The following is a 15,441-nucleotide window of genomic DNA, read 5'->3' on the forward strand; positions in this document are numbered from 1 at the left end:
TGCGATTGCATGGGAAGGTGCCGTGGGAGGGGATGAGGTGCTGGGAGTGATGGAGGAGTGGACCAAGTATCCTGGAGGGGAACAGTTCCTACAGAATGCCGACGGGAAGTGAGGGGAAGATGTGTTTTGCGGTGGCATCCTGCTGGAGTTGGCGGAAATAGCGGAGGATGATCCTTTAAATGCAGAGGCTGGTGAGGTGAAAAGTGAGGAAAGGGAGATCCTATCATGGTTCTGAGAGGGCGAGGAAGGTGTGAGGGTAGAAGCGCAGGAGATAGGTCGGACACAGTTGAGGGCCTGTCAACCACAGTGGGTGGGAAACCTTGGTCAAGTAAGAAGGAAGACATGTCAGAAGTGCCGTTTTGGAAAGTGGCATCATTGGAACAGATGCAACGGACGTAAAGGAACTGAGAGATTGGAATGGAGTCCTTACAGGAAGCAGGGTGTGAGGAGCTGTAGTCAAGGTAGCTGTGGGAGTTGGTGGGCTTGTAATGAATATTGGTGGACAGTCTATCACCAGAAATTGAGACAGAGAGGTCAAGGAAAGGAAGGGAATTGTCAGAGATGGACCATGTGAAGGTGATGGAGAGGTGGAAATTGGAAGCAAGATTGATAAATTTTTCCAGGTCCAGGCGAGAGCATGAAGCGGCACCGAAACAGTCATCGATGTACTGAAAAAAGAGTCATGGGAGGGGGCCTGAGTAGGACTGGAACAAGGAATGTTCCACAAAAAGAGACAGGCATAACTGGGGCCCATGTGGGTACCCATAGCCATACCTTTTATTTGGAGGAAGTGAGACAGGTTTAAGGAGAAATTGTTCAGTGAGAGAACAAGTTCAGCCAGACCGAGGAGAATGGTGGTATACGGGGATTGTACGGGCCTCTGTTCAAGGAAGAACTGGAGAGCCTTCAAACCAGCCTGGTGGGGGATGGAGGTGTAGAGGGATTGGATGTCCATGGTGAAGAAGAGGCGGTTAGGGTCAGGGAACTGAAATTGTTGATATTACATAGGGCATCAGAGGAATCGCGGATGTAGGTGGGAAGAGACTGGACAAGGGGAGAGAGATCGGAGTCAAGATAGGAAGAAATGAGTTCCATGGGGCAGGAACAGGCTGACATGATCGGTCTACTGGGACAGTCCTGTTTGTGGATTTTGGGGAGGAGGTAGAAGCGGGCTGTCTGGGATTGGGAGACTATGAGATTGGAAGCTGTGGAGGGAAGATCTCCAGAGGAGATGAGGTCAGTGACAGTCCTGGAAACAATGGCTTGATGTTCTGCGGTGGGGTCATCATCCAGGGGGAGGTAGGGGGAAGTGTCTGAGAGTTGGCACTCAGCCTCTGAGAGGTAGAGGTCATTACGCCAGACAAAAACAGCACCACCCTTGTTGGCAGGTTTGATAACAAAATCAGGGTTGGACCTAAGAGAACGGAGTGCAGCAAGTTCAGAAGGAGACAAGTTAGAGTGGGTGAGAGGAGCAGAGAAATTGAGATGGCCGATGTCACGCCGACAGTTCTCAATTAAAATATCAAGAGCTGGTAAGAGGGCAGAGAGAGGGGTCCAGGTGGAGGGAGAATACTGGAGGTAGGTGAAAGGATCAGTGGAACGGGGGGAGGACTCGTGCCAGAGAAGTGAACATGGAGACGCAGGCAGTGGAAGAAGAGTTCAGCATCGTCTGAGCCCAAAATTTATTGAGCTGAAGGCGTAAGGGTATGAAACTGAGTCCTTTGCTGAGTACTGAAGGTTCAGCATCGGAGAGGGGAAGTTCAGAGGGTATGGTGACTGTATGGTGATAGACTGTCCACTGATATTTATTACAAGCCCACCGACTCCCACAGCTACCTCGACTACAGCTCCTCACACCCTGCTTACTGTAAGGACTCCATCCCATTCTCTCAGTTCCTTTGCCTCCATCGCATCTGTTCCGATGATGCCACTTCTTCCCCTAACCCCCCCAATGTCGGCATTCCGTAGGGACCGTTCCCTCCAGGATACCCTGGTCCACTCCTCCATCACTCCCAACACCTCATCCCCCTCCCATGGCACCTTCCCATGCAAACGCAGAAGGTGCAACATCTGCCTCTTTACCTCCTCCTTCCTCACCGTCCAAGGGCTCAGACACTCCTTTCACGTGAAGCAGCGCTTCACTTGCACCTCCTTCAATTTGGTCTACTGCATTTGCTGCTCTAAACGCTGTCTCCTCTACATTGGAGAGACCAAAGGCAGACTGGGTGACCACTTTGCGGAACACCTTTAGTCTGTCCGCAAGCATCACCCAGACCTTCCTGTCGCTTGCCATTTCAACACACCCTCCTGCTCACATGTCCACATGTCCGTCCTTGGCCTGCTACAATGTTCCAGTGAAGCCCAACGCAAACTGGGGGAACAGTACCTCATCTTCCGATTAGGTACTTTACAGCCTTCTGGACTTAACATTGAGCTCAACAACTTCAGACCATGAACCCTCTTCTCTATCCTGATCCCTTTTTTACCCCTTTTTTCAATATTCATTTTTATTTTTTATTTTTTGTCCTCTTATTATTAATTATTTTCATTTTTATTCATTTATTCATTGTTTTATCCCCACCTTTTATCCTATTTTCGATCTGTTTTTCCCCACCACTGTACCCTCCCCCCACCCCACTCCCACAAGGCCATCTGTCACTTGTTCATGTTGTTCTTTTCAGAATGCTTACCCTTGTCCTGCTGTTATCACATTCTGCTTTCATACCTTAATGCCACTATCAGCACCTCCTTTAGGCCTTACCTCTACCATTAAAACCCCCTTTGTCCTTTTGTTCATGGCATCTTTGTCAATCTCTTTTTTGCCCCCACCTATCGCTGACCTTCTATCCAGCTTCGCCTGCCCCACCCCCCAGAAACAGCGTAAATTTCATTATGTTTTTACTTCTCTTTAGTTCTGAAGAAGTCATACAGATTTGAAACGTTAACTCTGTTTTTCTCTCCACAGATGTTGTTAGACCTGCTGAGTTTTTCCAGCATTTTCTGTTTTATTACAAGTTATTGTTGTATTGAAGAAAAGTCAGAACAATAATTTTTTTTATAGGAAACCTTGGCCGTGTGGATTACATCTCAGAATTTGAATATGACCTGTTTATCAGACCAGACACTTGCAATCCTCGTTTCAGAGTTTGGTTTGACTTTACTGTGGAAAATATGAAGGAATATCAGGTAAGTACTTAATTTTTAAATCCTGCTGAATCAGCACTACTGTTTTGTACTCAGTTCAAAACATTCAATCAAAGCTTCTATCGTATGCCTGTTTTAGAATATAAACATTCTTAACTGAAAAAGTGGAAATATTAGGATCTTCCTGAATACATTTGCAGTTTTTGGGACGCCAATGAACTATACAATTGATTTATATTTTAGGATATTTTCACATTCCTCACTACTTTAGCACAATGACAAATCTGTTATGTTTTGTGATTCCCAGAAGTTCAAAATAATCACACTTTTAGACACAAACTGCTGGAGCTTCCTTTGAATGTATCTCACCATGTGCTGCAGACTGATACAGTGTTGCTTGGCACTTGACTGTATTGCAGCAGTGAGTGATGTGGCATTCTGGATATACATATGTATCCAGGTAACAATATAGTTCCTAACTCTTTATATAACAAAATTAGCATGTTTGTTCTTTCCATCATGATCTCAGTAATGCTATGAATCAATAAATTCAAATTTAATTAATTATTCATTGTGTAAATAATGTTAAATCTTTCTTTTCATGCAGCGCCCTCATTGTCCGAGGGTTACTGATCAAGACTTATGCTTCTATTTAGTAGAATTTGTATGTTCATTTATTCTTGATTGTTTTTATGTGGTTGGCTGAGTTCGCATTATGATATTGAGACAGTATTGATAACTAAAAATAGTAGACTCTAGTATTGCTCATAATGTGATGGAGCATATTTCACTTCATTTTCTGTTTGCACTATGATGGAGTCGACACAAGCCAATTGGCTGAAGGTGGCAGAGTTGCATGCACGGGGTATGAGAGACCAGAACTTGGCTAGAGGCAGTGGTGGCAGCCATCTGTACCAGCCCCTGTCCCGAGGCTCAACGGCACTAGCTGGGTGGCAGTTGGAGGTGATTTCTCAACAGGGGTTTGAGGGTTCAGGCAATCACATGACCTGGGCTGTAGGACACAAAACAGGTCCTAGTGACTCCAGGTAGTGCAAAAAGGTGTTCACATGACCACGTAAACTGGAGATGAGGCAGTTGGAAAGTGGTGAACATGAAGGCTGGAACTGGGAGCGGAGATAAGGAAAAATAAAGTTACTGTCGCTGTTTCAATTATTTTAAAGGAACTGATTGACCAGCACTATACAGTGTACAGAGGTGTGACTGAGTGTTCAGATAAAGGCGATCCTGGTGGATCCACTCCATCAAGATTGTCGTAAGCAGAGCTGAGGAGGTTCTGCAGAAGTGTGCCCTTTTGGTAAAGACTGTGCTTGTAGAACTTGGGTTGAAGGGGAGCAGCTATCGGATGAGAAACGGTGAATAATTCTGAGGAAAAGGAGGTGGAATTCTACCTGAGGGAGGCCAGCGTTTTGAAGGACCTGGTGGCTGAAGTTAGTGCCATATATGCTGAGTGGACAGTTCAATAAATCTCTGAGATTTATCTTTGTATCTGCTATTTATGTGCAATTTATAGTTTATATTTACCATAATCTGCCTGTTAATTCATGTGTATTTTTTGTTGATTTTGGTTTGATTGTTAAAGTAAAAGTTATAAAAGTGAAATCTTGTCCATTGGTTTTCTCTTTGGGTTGTTTGGTAAATTTGGTTCTTTTGGTTTGTTGGTCTCCACAGGCATCTTAAAGCACAGTGCAGTGTGTATTATTGTCAGGGCCACTGATTTGTTCTGAATGAATAAGTTAAATAATGGCTTTATTACATGGTATTGCAGGGCTTTTTACAGTATTTTCAGGATCAGATTCTGTAATACCTGCTTATATGGGGAAATTATAAATAGATGGCCTTTAAGATTTTATGTTCCTTTTTTATATATATATATATATATATATACATATATATATATAATATATATAGTTAATTTTTTTCTCTTATTTTCCAAACCCAGCAGGATGGCAGTTAATGTACTGGGTTGGAGATGCCATTTTTCAGGTCTGCTAAGCTCCCAATATGGTGGAAAGGTGTACACATTTCTGGCTGCCGTCATGCTGGATAGCCAGATGCTCTGATGACAAGGGCACATGTTAAAAGTGAAAAATAATTTATTCAAGTTATTGTTCTGTGAGTGTTGCAGGTTTTGATTTTCAAAAGTTGCAGCACTTACCTCGTCACATGCTGAACTCAGTACACCATGGTGCTAACTGGTAGGAAGGCCCCTCATTGGCATTTTTAAAGGGATCATACAGTAATTACAGGTTAGTTGCTGGCTTATCATTTCAGGCTGTTGCATGACATTGGACACTTTTGGTGTGTTTCATCATTCTAGAAAGTTCACTTGGTCTGCACAGAGGAACATTTTGTGAGACTTGCACTAGCGTTATTTTCCTCAGAAATAGCTTGGTTGCAGTTTTGTGTGGTTGTCTTTGGGATGGAGGATGAAAGGGAACAGGAAGTAAGCCCACAAAATAGAGCCAGCTGTGGAAGAGGGAAGAGGGTGGGGGGACTGAACGGTAGGCACAGAGCGCAGAGAAGTTTTCCCTAAATTCCCTATGGAAATTGCGAGCGTATGTATGTTTAGAAATTCGCAATATCCACAGAGGGCATTTAGGGAACACTTCTCCAACATTAACTACACCTGCTGCAATAACTCAAGCTTTGGCTGACCAGGACAGCTCGGCTCCAGAATTGTCCAAATATAGACAAGGGAGCTGAATTCCAGGTGAATGCAGCTCCAACAAAGCTTAAGAAGCTCAACACCATCCAGAACAAAGCAGCCCATTTCATTGGCACCCCATCCACCACCTTAATGTTCACTCTCTCTACCAGCAGAACACAGTGGCAACAATGTGTACCATTTACAAAATGCACCAAGGCTCCTTAAATAACACCTTCCAAATCTGTGAATTCTACCACCTAGTATAAGGGATAGCAGATGCATAGGAACACCACCATCTCCAAATTCCCCTCCAAGTCATACACCATCCTGACTTGGAACTATATCATGGTTCTTTCGCTGTTGTTGGATCAAAATCTTGGTACTGCCTTCCTAATAGCTGGGTGTGCCTACATCATAAGGATTGCAGTGGTTGAAGAAGGCAGCTCACTGCTACCTTCTCAAAGGTAATTATGGATGGGCTACAAATGCTGGCTTTGCCAGTGGTGCCCACATCCTATGAACAAATAAAATAAACTGTGGCTATGGCTGTCAAGGTCACTGTGGCCATCAACTTTTATGCCACTGGCCCTTATTGGGCTGCAACAGATGACATCAGCCAATTCTCAAATTTTGCAGTACGTTGATATACCAGAGAAGTCACTGAAGCTATCCGTGCCAGATGGAATACCAACACCTCCTTCCCTACTGACAGAGCAAAACAAGATGAAAGAGACAGATCACTCGGTTTTACCTGCTTGGCAGGCTTCCGAGGGTGAGAGGTGCCATAGACTGCACACATTGCCTTAGTTGCTCCCTAATATCAAGCAAAGTGGATTTCACTTCCTCAATCTACAGCTGGTTTGCGACCAAATGAATCATGCAGGTCTCAGCCTGCTATCCTAGCAATGGCTATGACTCTTATATTCAGTGCCAGTCATCTGTGCCACCTTTATTCTCATGAGGCTGCCAAGTCATAGGCTGGCTATTGAGTGACAAGGGCTAGTTACTTCAGAAATTTCTTCCAACTAAATATTGGGAAAACTGAGCTGTTTGCTTCAGTTCCTACCAACAACTCCCTGCCCTCGCCACTGACTCCATCCCTCTCTCTGAATCAGAATGTTCACAACCTTGGTGTTGCATTTGACCCTGCCATGACCTTCCGGACATCTGTCTGCTCCATCACCAAGACTACTTTCATCTCCATAACATCACCCGGCTCCATCCTGACTCAGCTTATCTACTGTTGAAACCCTCATCCATGTCCTTGTTATCTCTAAACTTGACTATTGCAATGCTCTCATAGCTGGCCTTCCATTTTCTACTTTTTATCAATTAAAGCTTATCCAAAAATCTGTTGCTCATATCATGTCAATCATCCTTACACACATCACCCCTGTGCTCACTGACCTACATTGACTCATGGCCCATCAGTGCCTCAATTTTAAAATGCTCATTCATGCTTTCAAAAGGGAATTCCCAATCTACATCTCTGCCTCCCTACCTCTCTCTCCTTTAAGACTCTCCTACTTCTTTGATCAAGCTTTAGGCCACCTGCTCCAAATATCTCTTTTTGTGGCTCAGTGTCAGATGCTTTTTGATAATGCTCCTGTGAAGCACTATGTGACATTTTACTGTGTTAAAGGCACTATATAAATACTAGTTATTGATATTGCGCATGATCTTATCAGAAAGCAGGACTGCTCTTTTAGAATTTACAAATGTAGCTTGGGGTACTGCTGCTCAGCAGAATGGCGCTCACTCCATGAACCTTCCTTCAAACTGGAAGTTGACAGGAGCCACCTGATATTGAGGCTTGGAGCCAACTTGCTCCTTTGGGGTGCTCCATTCCTGGTCACAGCCTGTCAGCCCAATGCAAATACAGCTTGACCCTCCGAATGGACTGGATCTCCGGATAGAACTACTGGCTGCCGAACCTCATGGATTCTGCTTTTAAGCACAAAGAAGAGAGGAGAAGGCGAGACTAATAGAAAAAGGAACAGTCTTGAGGCAAACCCAACTTTTGACAAGTTTTAAAATGTCTTTTTTATATCCATCCATCTAATCATTCGATGGTTAGCATGTAGACCTTGCTACCACTGGAAGTGGTTGAGGTAAATAGTTTGAATGTTTTTGAAAGAAAACTAGACAAGTAAATGAGAGAAAAAGGAACGGGAAGATATGCTGTCAGGTTGAGAAGAAGTAGTTAAAATGGGAGCAAAATCGTGTGGAGTATAAGCACCAGCTGGGCCAAAAGGCCTGTTTCTAAGCTGTACAGTATAACCATGACATTCTATGTAATACTGAATATTCTGCTTCAGCTCTTTTTGAAGTGATCGGTAGAAAAAAAGTATGGTTTTCCAAATTAAAGTTTTCAATGGTAACTAAATTTTACAGAATGTCAAAATATTCACATTCACTGGATTTTTGTATTTCAATATCTATTAGCTGAAAAGGTTGAAGTTTGTTTTGCTTTAGATGTTTGTCCTTTTACTTTCATGTTCTGTTTCATCAGAATAGAAATTTACAATGGCTTATGACAGGAGAACTGTTAATTTCTTTTATGTATTGAAACTGGATTTTCCTCCACAATCCCACTGGGATGGCTGCCCTTCATTGATAGCAACACGTTCATGCTTTGAGAATGGTGAGGGGCATGGGTTCCCTTCCCAATTTCTTCATTACCATTGCTGCCTCCGTCAAGCGCAGGAAGAATTTTTCAACGTTCTCGGGCCACATCACAGGCCTTCATGAGTTGCTCCCGGAACACTTACGTAGTCTAACATGGAGACTTCCTCTTTCTGTTCTAAAAACCTCTCCTTGATTAGTTTCAGAGGCCCTCACATTTGCTGCCCGTAATCTAATTCAAACGGAGTAAAACCAGTGGACTCATTGGGTGAGTCTCTGGTGACGAACAGAAGAAAACCGAGTCCTTTATCCCAGTCATTGAGTTACTCGTGGCAGTACGCCCTGAACATTGTTTTTAGGAACTGGTGGTACCATTCTAGTGACTGCAAGTGGTATGCTGATGACTTCAGCTGGGCCATGCCCATGTTACCCATGACTTCCTGGGATATTTTGCATATGAAATTTGAGCCCTGATCTGACTGGGCCTCAGTGGGCAACCCATACCTGGTAAAGAATTGGATAAATGGCCCCACCACAGTTTTGGCAGATGTGGTTCTCAGGGGAACAGCCTCTGGGAAGTGGGTTGCCATGTCCATGACGGTAAGAATATACTGCTAGCCCCCTTTTTGAGCAGGGGCCCCCCACACTCTAGGGCAACTAGGGATGGGCAATAAATGCTGGCCCAGCCAGCAAAGCTCACATCCCGTGAATGAATAAAAAAAAGAACCTTGCTGAATGGTTGCCCAAAAGCCGGCATGGGAATCATAGGTGCTAGTTTTATTGCAGGTTGGGGTTTTCCCACATCCTAGTAGGTATGGCAGGTTCTTCAAAACCTTATGACATCCCTGTGGAGGTGTGGCTAGTAAAAATGCTGGCTGATGCGGGTTTGGGTTTTGTGTATGCCAACATGCTCAGCCATTGGAATTTCGTGAGCCAGACATAATATTTCCCTACGGTACCTTGGTGGCACCACTACCTGGTGGATCACTGTCCATTCCTCGTTTGCAGGCCTGCGTTGGGGATGTCCATTTCATCATTAGCACCTCCTTTTAATGTAGTAGCATTCAGGGACTGCTCCTGCCTCAGCTTCAGTGTGGGCAGTCTGAGCTAATGTTTTTAACAGTGGGTCAGCTTGCTGGACCGCTAACATTGAAGATCTATTTATTATCTCTTTAAGGTCTTCTAGACTCCCAAGAAAGGTTTCAGATAACCAGACCACTGGGTCTTCTTGCAGTGCCACTCTGACGGAGCTTATCTCACCACACAGTCAGGGAAAATGCCAGGCACTTTCCCCTGCAGTTGTTCTGTCTCCCTGACCTCAGTTGGCTCCCCTGAGACCACTGGAGATTCTATTACCTTTGACCCCGCCAGGTCATTGCTGAGGCCCATGGTCATTGGTCCTGACACAAGGTTGCACTCCATATGCACCTGGTATAAGGGGATGGGCATGTACCTTCAATCCCCTTTACTAACATCTTGGCACTTACTGCACTCTCTGGTGAAAAGGTCATGATTTTTCCCAGCAGTAGAGTTTGGCTGGCCCCTTTAACCTGCAGTAGTAGGGATCAGTGTTGGACTGGCCACTTTAACTGTTGTGCTAACCACTCAAAAGAGATAAAGAAGGCTTCCACTTCTGCTTCATCAAACTTATGAAATAAATGAGCAAACCAAATTCCCTCAGCCCTTAAGTCTGAACTGCTGGTGTCTTCAAGGGACATAAAAGGATTCCTGCCTCTCAGCTCGAGCTGTTTTAGTTTAAACTCCCTTTCCCTCTCTCTGTCCTGAAATCCTCTCTCTTCTCTTGGTGCTCTTTCCCGTCTTTCCTCTTTCTTTCTTTCCTGAAATTCTAATTTTCGCTGCTCCAATTTTAATGTCTCTGACTGCTACTCTATTCGTTTTGTTGTCCTCAATTTCCACCTGTAGACCATTGGCCACCCCTTTTAAAATTTTGGATTTTCTAGCTTTCAGGTGAAATTCTAATACTAAGTGCTTCGCTAGCTCTTTCAACTGTTCGAGGGTCAAAACTGCTAAATTTTCATAAGTAACATCCCTTCTATCTGTAAAAACACTGGCATTAAATGTGGATGTTTTTACACTTTAGTAGGGTAGACTCAGGTAAACCTTCTTGCGTTTTTTTTAAAATTGGTTTCGAAGGAACAATTTACTTTCCCCACTCTAATTTTTTTGTCTGTGGGAAGTATTCCGGCATCGAGCCCCCAGTTTGTCACAACCGGTCCCTGGGCGAGGTTCCCCATTTGTTAACTTCCCGAATGCGACCCCAATTTTGTTGTCCTCCCCGGTGAGGAGGAATGCGCTGGTTCCCCTTCTATATTCAACTGCCTTGGATGGTCGCAACAGGATATTTTAAAAAGGACCCCTTCCCATCGTGGATACCTTTTCCCAGTCCAAATGTATTTATTTCTTTAGAAGGAGCCAATTTATCCAGGCTTTCTTGAGTCAAAGAAAGAGTAAGTTTATTAGTTACTAAAACCCGAGAAAAAATAATAAAAAATGCAACACACATACACACAGATCAGAAATGAGAAATTAAGAGTTCAAATAAAAGTTTAAAAATATATATTAATCAGTTTTTGGCTTGTCCGTGAGTCATAGATGGCAGCACATTGCGAATGTTAAATTGGGTAATTCCGGTAGAGCTGACTTTGGCAGTTTCGCAGTTGGTTTGGAGACACTTGGTTCTGTAGGGTGACTGAAAGGAGGTCCTATTTCCTTTAGATTGTGGCTTCTCCTGAGCTTTGCTTCCAGCAACAGAGAGAGAGAGAGAGATCCTTTTGCCTGCAAGCTGCAAGGGGGTGACTCTTGTTCTTCTGCATGCTGTCATACACAGCATACCAGCACACAGTGCTTTTTAACTGATTTTTCCCTGTGTATTCTCATGAGGGGAAATAGTCATGTTGGATCCATCTCTGAACTATTTATAAATTCTGAGATATAAATCAACAGGAAATTGATTTTGGGGTGACTGCTGAGATGTGCAAATCAGTTTTTTGTCTCTGCAAGCACAGGAGATTAAAGTTCAGTCTTTTACATCTTTCCTATCTCCCTTTTAAGTGCCTCTGATTGAAGATGGCCATGACACCTTTTCAGGTGGGACATTCCATGTTCTTTCAGGGCAGGCCTGTGAGTATAATCCATATAGGAATTTTCCAGAAAATGGTCACTTTATGTTATCAGCCGTCTTTTGCTCAGTGTTCTTGGTTTTATTTATTTATAAACACACAAGTCTTTCTTAAAAAGTTCAATATGCTTGTAAGTAATTTGTGGCTGTAATCGGCTTTTCATGACACATTACAGAAACAAATTATCTGATAATGATCACATTGCTGTTTGTGGGAGCTTGCTATGCACAAATTGGCTGCTGTGTTTCCTACATTACAACAATGACTACACTTCGACGGGCTGAGTGGACAATTGCAAACTGGTTTCATGACGCCGTGAAATCAATTTCTGGCCTTCACTTCATATTGTCTGCTCATGCTGTCGAGCGCGCCCTACGCCAGCAGGCATAGATGATTCCACCCAGACACCTAGGAGTTCAAATATATAATGGGCAGGATTTTACCATCGGCGAGCGGGGGCGGGGCCCGCTCGCCGACGCGTAAAATGACGTCGGGCGGAACCCCCGACGTCACCCCACCCCATTTAAATTTTCAGGAAGGCGGGGGTGCAGCAAAATCATCTGCGGGTCCGCCGACCTGTCAATGGCCACTTGAGGCCATTGACAGGATCAATTAAACAATAAAACGACCTGCCCGTCCAACCAGCGGCGGGATGAGGTTTCATGTAGGGTTTTAAAAATTGTAATAAAGTTGTTATGGAAATTATGAACATGTCCCAACTCATGTGACATTGCCACATGAGGGGACATGTAAAGGATTTTTTTTCTCTCTATTTTTATTATTTTTAAAAGTCGAGGTGATCTCTCTGAGGCTGCACTTAGCCTCAGGGAAATGAGTGTGCTCTTTCGTGCGCATGCGCAAAAGAGCGCACTCTCGATTTTAGGGCTTTCCCCACCGCCCACACAGGGAGCACATAGCGCTTCCCTGCGGACGTCATGCTGGGGGGGCCTTAATTGGCCCGCCCATGTAAAATGGCGGTGCGGCCCGCGATTGGGTCAGCTCTGCCCGCCCGACGAACAGAAAATTCAACCCAATGTTCCTAAAGTGCAAGAGCAGGCAGACAAGCCATAAAATAGACAGTTGAAATTGGGGTTTAATAAATTACAAGAATAACGAAGTACAAGTACAAGAATAATGAAGTAGTGGTGAGTTTACATAAAACTTTGGTTAGGCACACTTTATGTACTGTGTGAAATTTTAGGCACTCTATTACAGAAGGGATATTCAAACTATTGAGAGTATGTCAACCCAGATTCACTGGGATGATACCAGTGATTGGAAACTGTAGCTCTGAGGAGAGACTTGGGTAGTGGGACTATTTCCACTGGAAAAGAGAAGGCTAAAAAGAGATTTAATAAAATTTTTAAAAATTATTATGGCATTTGATAGTGAATAGGACTATTTCCTCTGTATAGGGAGTCATTGATTTTTATAGCTAAAGAAGAGAAAGGACACGGAAAGCTTCTTAACACAGAGGGTTGTTGGAGGATGGAATGCTTTACCATAAGGATTGGGTGAAACAGAGATCGTTGCATCTTTTAAGGGAAAATTGAATCAGTATTTGAAGCGGAGGAAGATACAAAGTTATAGTGTAGGCACAGGGCAGGGATTGGCCTAGAAAAAAATGTGCTATCGCAGCGCTGTTTCTCGTGGCACCACATAGGCCTGCGCCGATTTCCCAAGAGCAGGAAGCACTGCCGGTCACGACCTGCATGGCTGCAAGATCAGCCACGTTCAGTGTCACTGCTGGGTTTCCTCGAGTGCAAGGTGCCATTGACTACACTCATGTGGCCATAGAAGCTCCCAGGGAACAGCCAGCTGCATTTGTAAATCATAAAGGGTTTCACTCCTTGGAAGTACAACTGGTGTGTGACCACAGGAGAAGAATAATACAGGGAGCTGTCACGACACATACATCTTGTGCAACTCACAGCTCCCAGAACTTATTGAAGCCCTAGCCCAGTTTGATGGATGGAACTGTTGAGCTCCTGCCTTGGCTGTGGCCTAGTCCTTGGATGGTGATGACCTGTAATGAAGAATAAAAAGAGTCACATTAAGGATCATCATAGTTTGAGCGCTTCATATTTCCGCATCCATTCGATGTGCTCATATGTCACCACCAAGATGGTTGCTTCTTCCTCCTCCTTCCTGGCTGATCCAACCTCACCATCTGCGACCAATTGCTTTCCCTCTTCGCCAGCGATCTCTATCACCCCTGCCTCGGCTGCTGTGAGGAGCTTGGGGTCAGGAACTCCTGTTGTGCATCTATGTGGAAAATTGCTTAGGTATTCACGTCCACAAAAACCAGGGCAAATCTAACCCGGCCAATTACTGCCCCATCGGTCTACTCTCGATCATCAGTAAAGTAATGGAAGGGGTCATCAACAGTGCTATCAGGCAGCACTTGCTTAGCAATAACCTGCTCACTGACGCCCAGTTTGGGTTCTGCCAGGGCCACTCAGCTCCTGGCTTCATTACAGCCTTGGTTCAAACATGGACAAAAGAGCTAAACTCCCGAGGTGAGGTGAAAGTGACTGCCCTTGACATCAAGGCCACATTTGACCGAGTGTGGCATCAAGGAGCCCAAGCAAAACTGGAGTCAATGGGAATCAGGGGAAAAACTCTCCACTTGTTGGAGTCATACCTAGCACAAAGAAAGATGGTTATGATTGTTGGAGGTCAGTCATCTCAGCTCTCGGACATCACTGCAGGAGTTCCTCAGGGTAGTGCCCAAGGCCCAACCATCTTCAGCTGCTTCATTAATTACCTTGCTTCCATCGTAAAGTCAGAAGTGGGGATGTTCCCGTGATGTTCAATGGCATTACCATCACTGAATCCCCCAATATCAACATCCTGGGGTTATCATTGACCAGAAACTGAACTGGACTAGCCATTTAAATGCTGTGGCTACAAGAGCAGGTCAGAGGCTAGGAATACTGCAATGAGTAACTCACCTCCTGACTCCACAAAGCCTGTCCATCATCTACAAGGCACAAGTCCGGAGTGTGGTGGAATACTCTCCACTTGTCTGGTTGAGTGCAGCTGCCACAACACTTAAGAACCTTGACACCATCCAGGTCAAAGCTTGATTGGCACCACATCCACAAACATGATTGGCTCCGCATCACCGTTTTATGTGGGCTTGCCAATTAAGGCCCTTCCAGCGTGATGCATGGCCGGTAGCGCTACCTGTGTGGGTGGGGGGAGGAGGGAAAGTGGGAGCCTGTGCTCTTACGCGCATGCGCACAAATGAGTGCAGAAATCTCCTCGAGGCATGGAACTGCCTCAAGGAAATTAAGTACATATTGAAATTTTTGAATAAAGAAAGACAAAAATTATTTAGACACTGTCACATGAGCTGGGACATGTTTGGCAATTTAGCAAAATTAATTTATTGATTTTATTAAACCTTCAAGAGACCTCATCCAGCCCATGGATGAGGTTTCCTGAAAAACGCGAAGGATGCTTGGGCTCTTCGCCTGCCCGCCAACCTTAAGGTTGGACGGGCAGCCTTGTTAATTATCTAAATTAGTTTCCTAATGGCCTTAATAGGCCTTTGACAGTTCGGCGGGTGCACAGCCGTCTCCGGCGTGCGCCCGTCGAGCGAAAGATCTAAATGATGCGCGATGATGTCGGGATGCGCACCCGGCGTCATTGCGGGTCATTTTGCGCGTCGGCGTGTTGGGCCCGCCCCCACATAACGACGTCAAAATTCTGTCCCATATATCTACTTGGCTGACAAAATAACTATGGACTAATCTGTTGTTGATCTTTATTATAGCATACCTGCACAAGCAATATGAGTCTATGGAGTATTATTTTATCAATGAAAGTGTTACTGATCAGCTGTCTATAATATTAACC

At 44.5% G+C, this 15,441-nt stretch overlaps 1 protein-coding gene across 1 annotated transcript in view; it reads left to right on the plus strand.

The window, feature by feature from the left end:
• Positions 1 to 15,441, plus strand: part of agbl4 (AGBL carboxypeptidase 4) — a 1,138,261-nt gene that overhangs the window by 101,531 nt on the left and 1,021,289 nt on the right. Inside the window, exon 3 of the mRNA XM_078561909.1 lies at positions 3,062 to 3,186. Coding sequence (XP_078418035.1) covers positions 3,062 to 3,186 — 125 coding nt within the window. The remainder of the gene's footprint in view (positions 1 to 3,061; positions 3,187 to 15,441) is intronic.

This window comes from Cetorhinus maximus, chromosome 17 (assembly GCF_964194155.1).
Source record: "Cetorhinus maximus chromosome 17, sCetMax3.hap1.1, whole genome shotgun sequence".
Classification (NCBI taxonomy): Eukaryota; Metazoa; Chordata; class Chondrichthyes; order Lamniformes; family Cetorhinidae; genus Cetorhinus; species Cetorhinus maximus.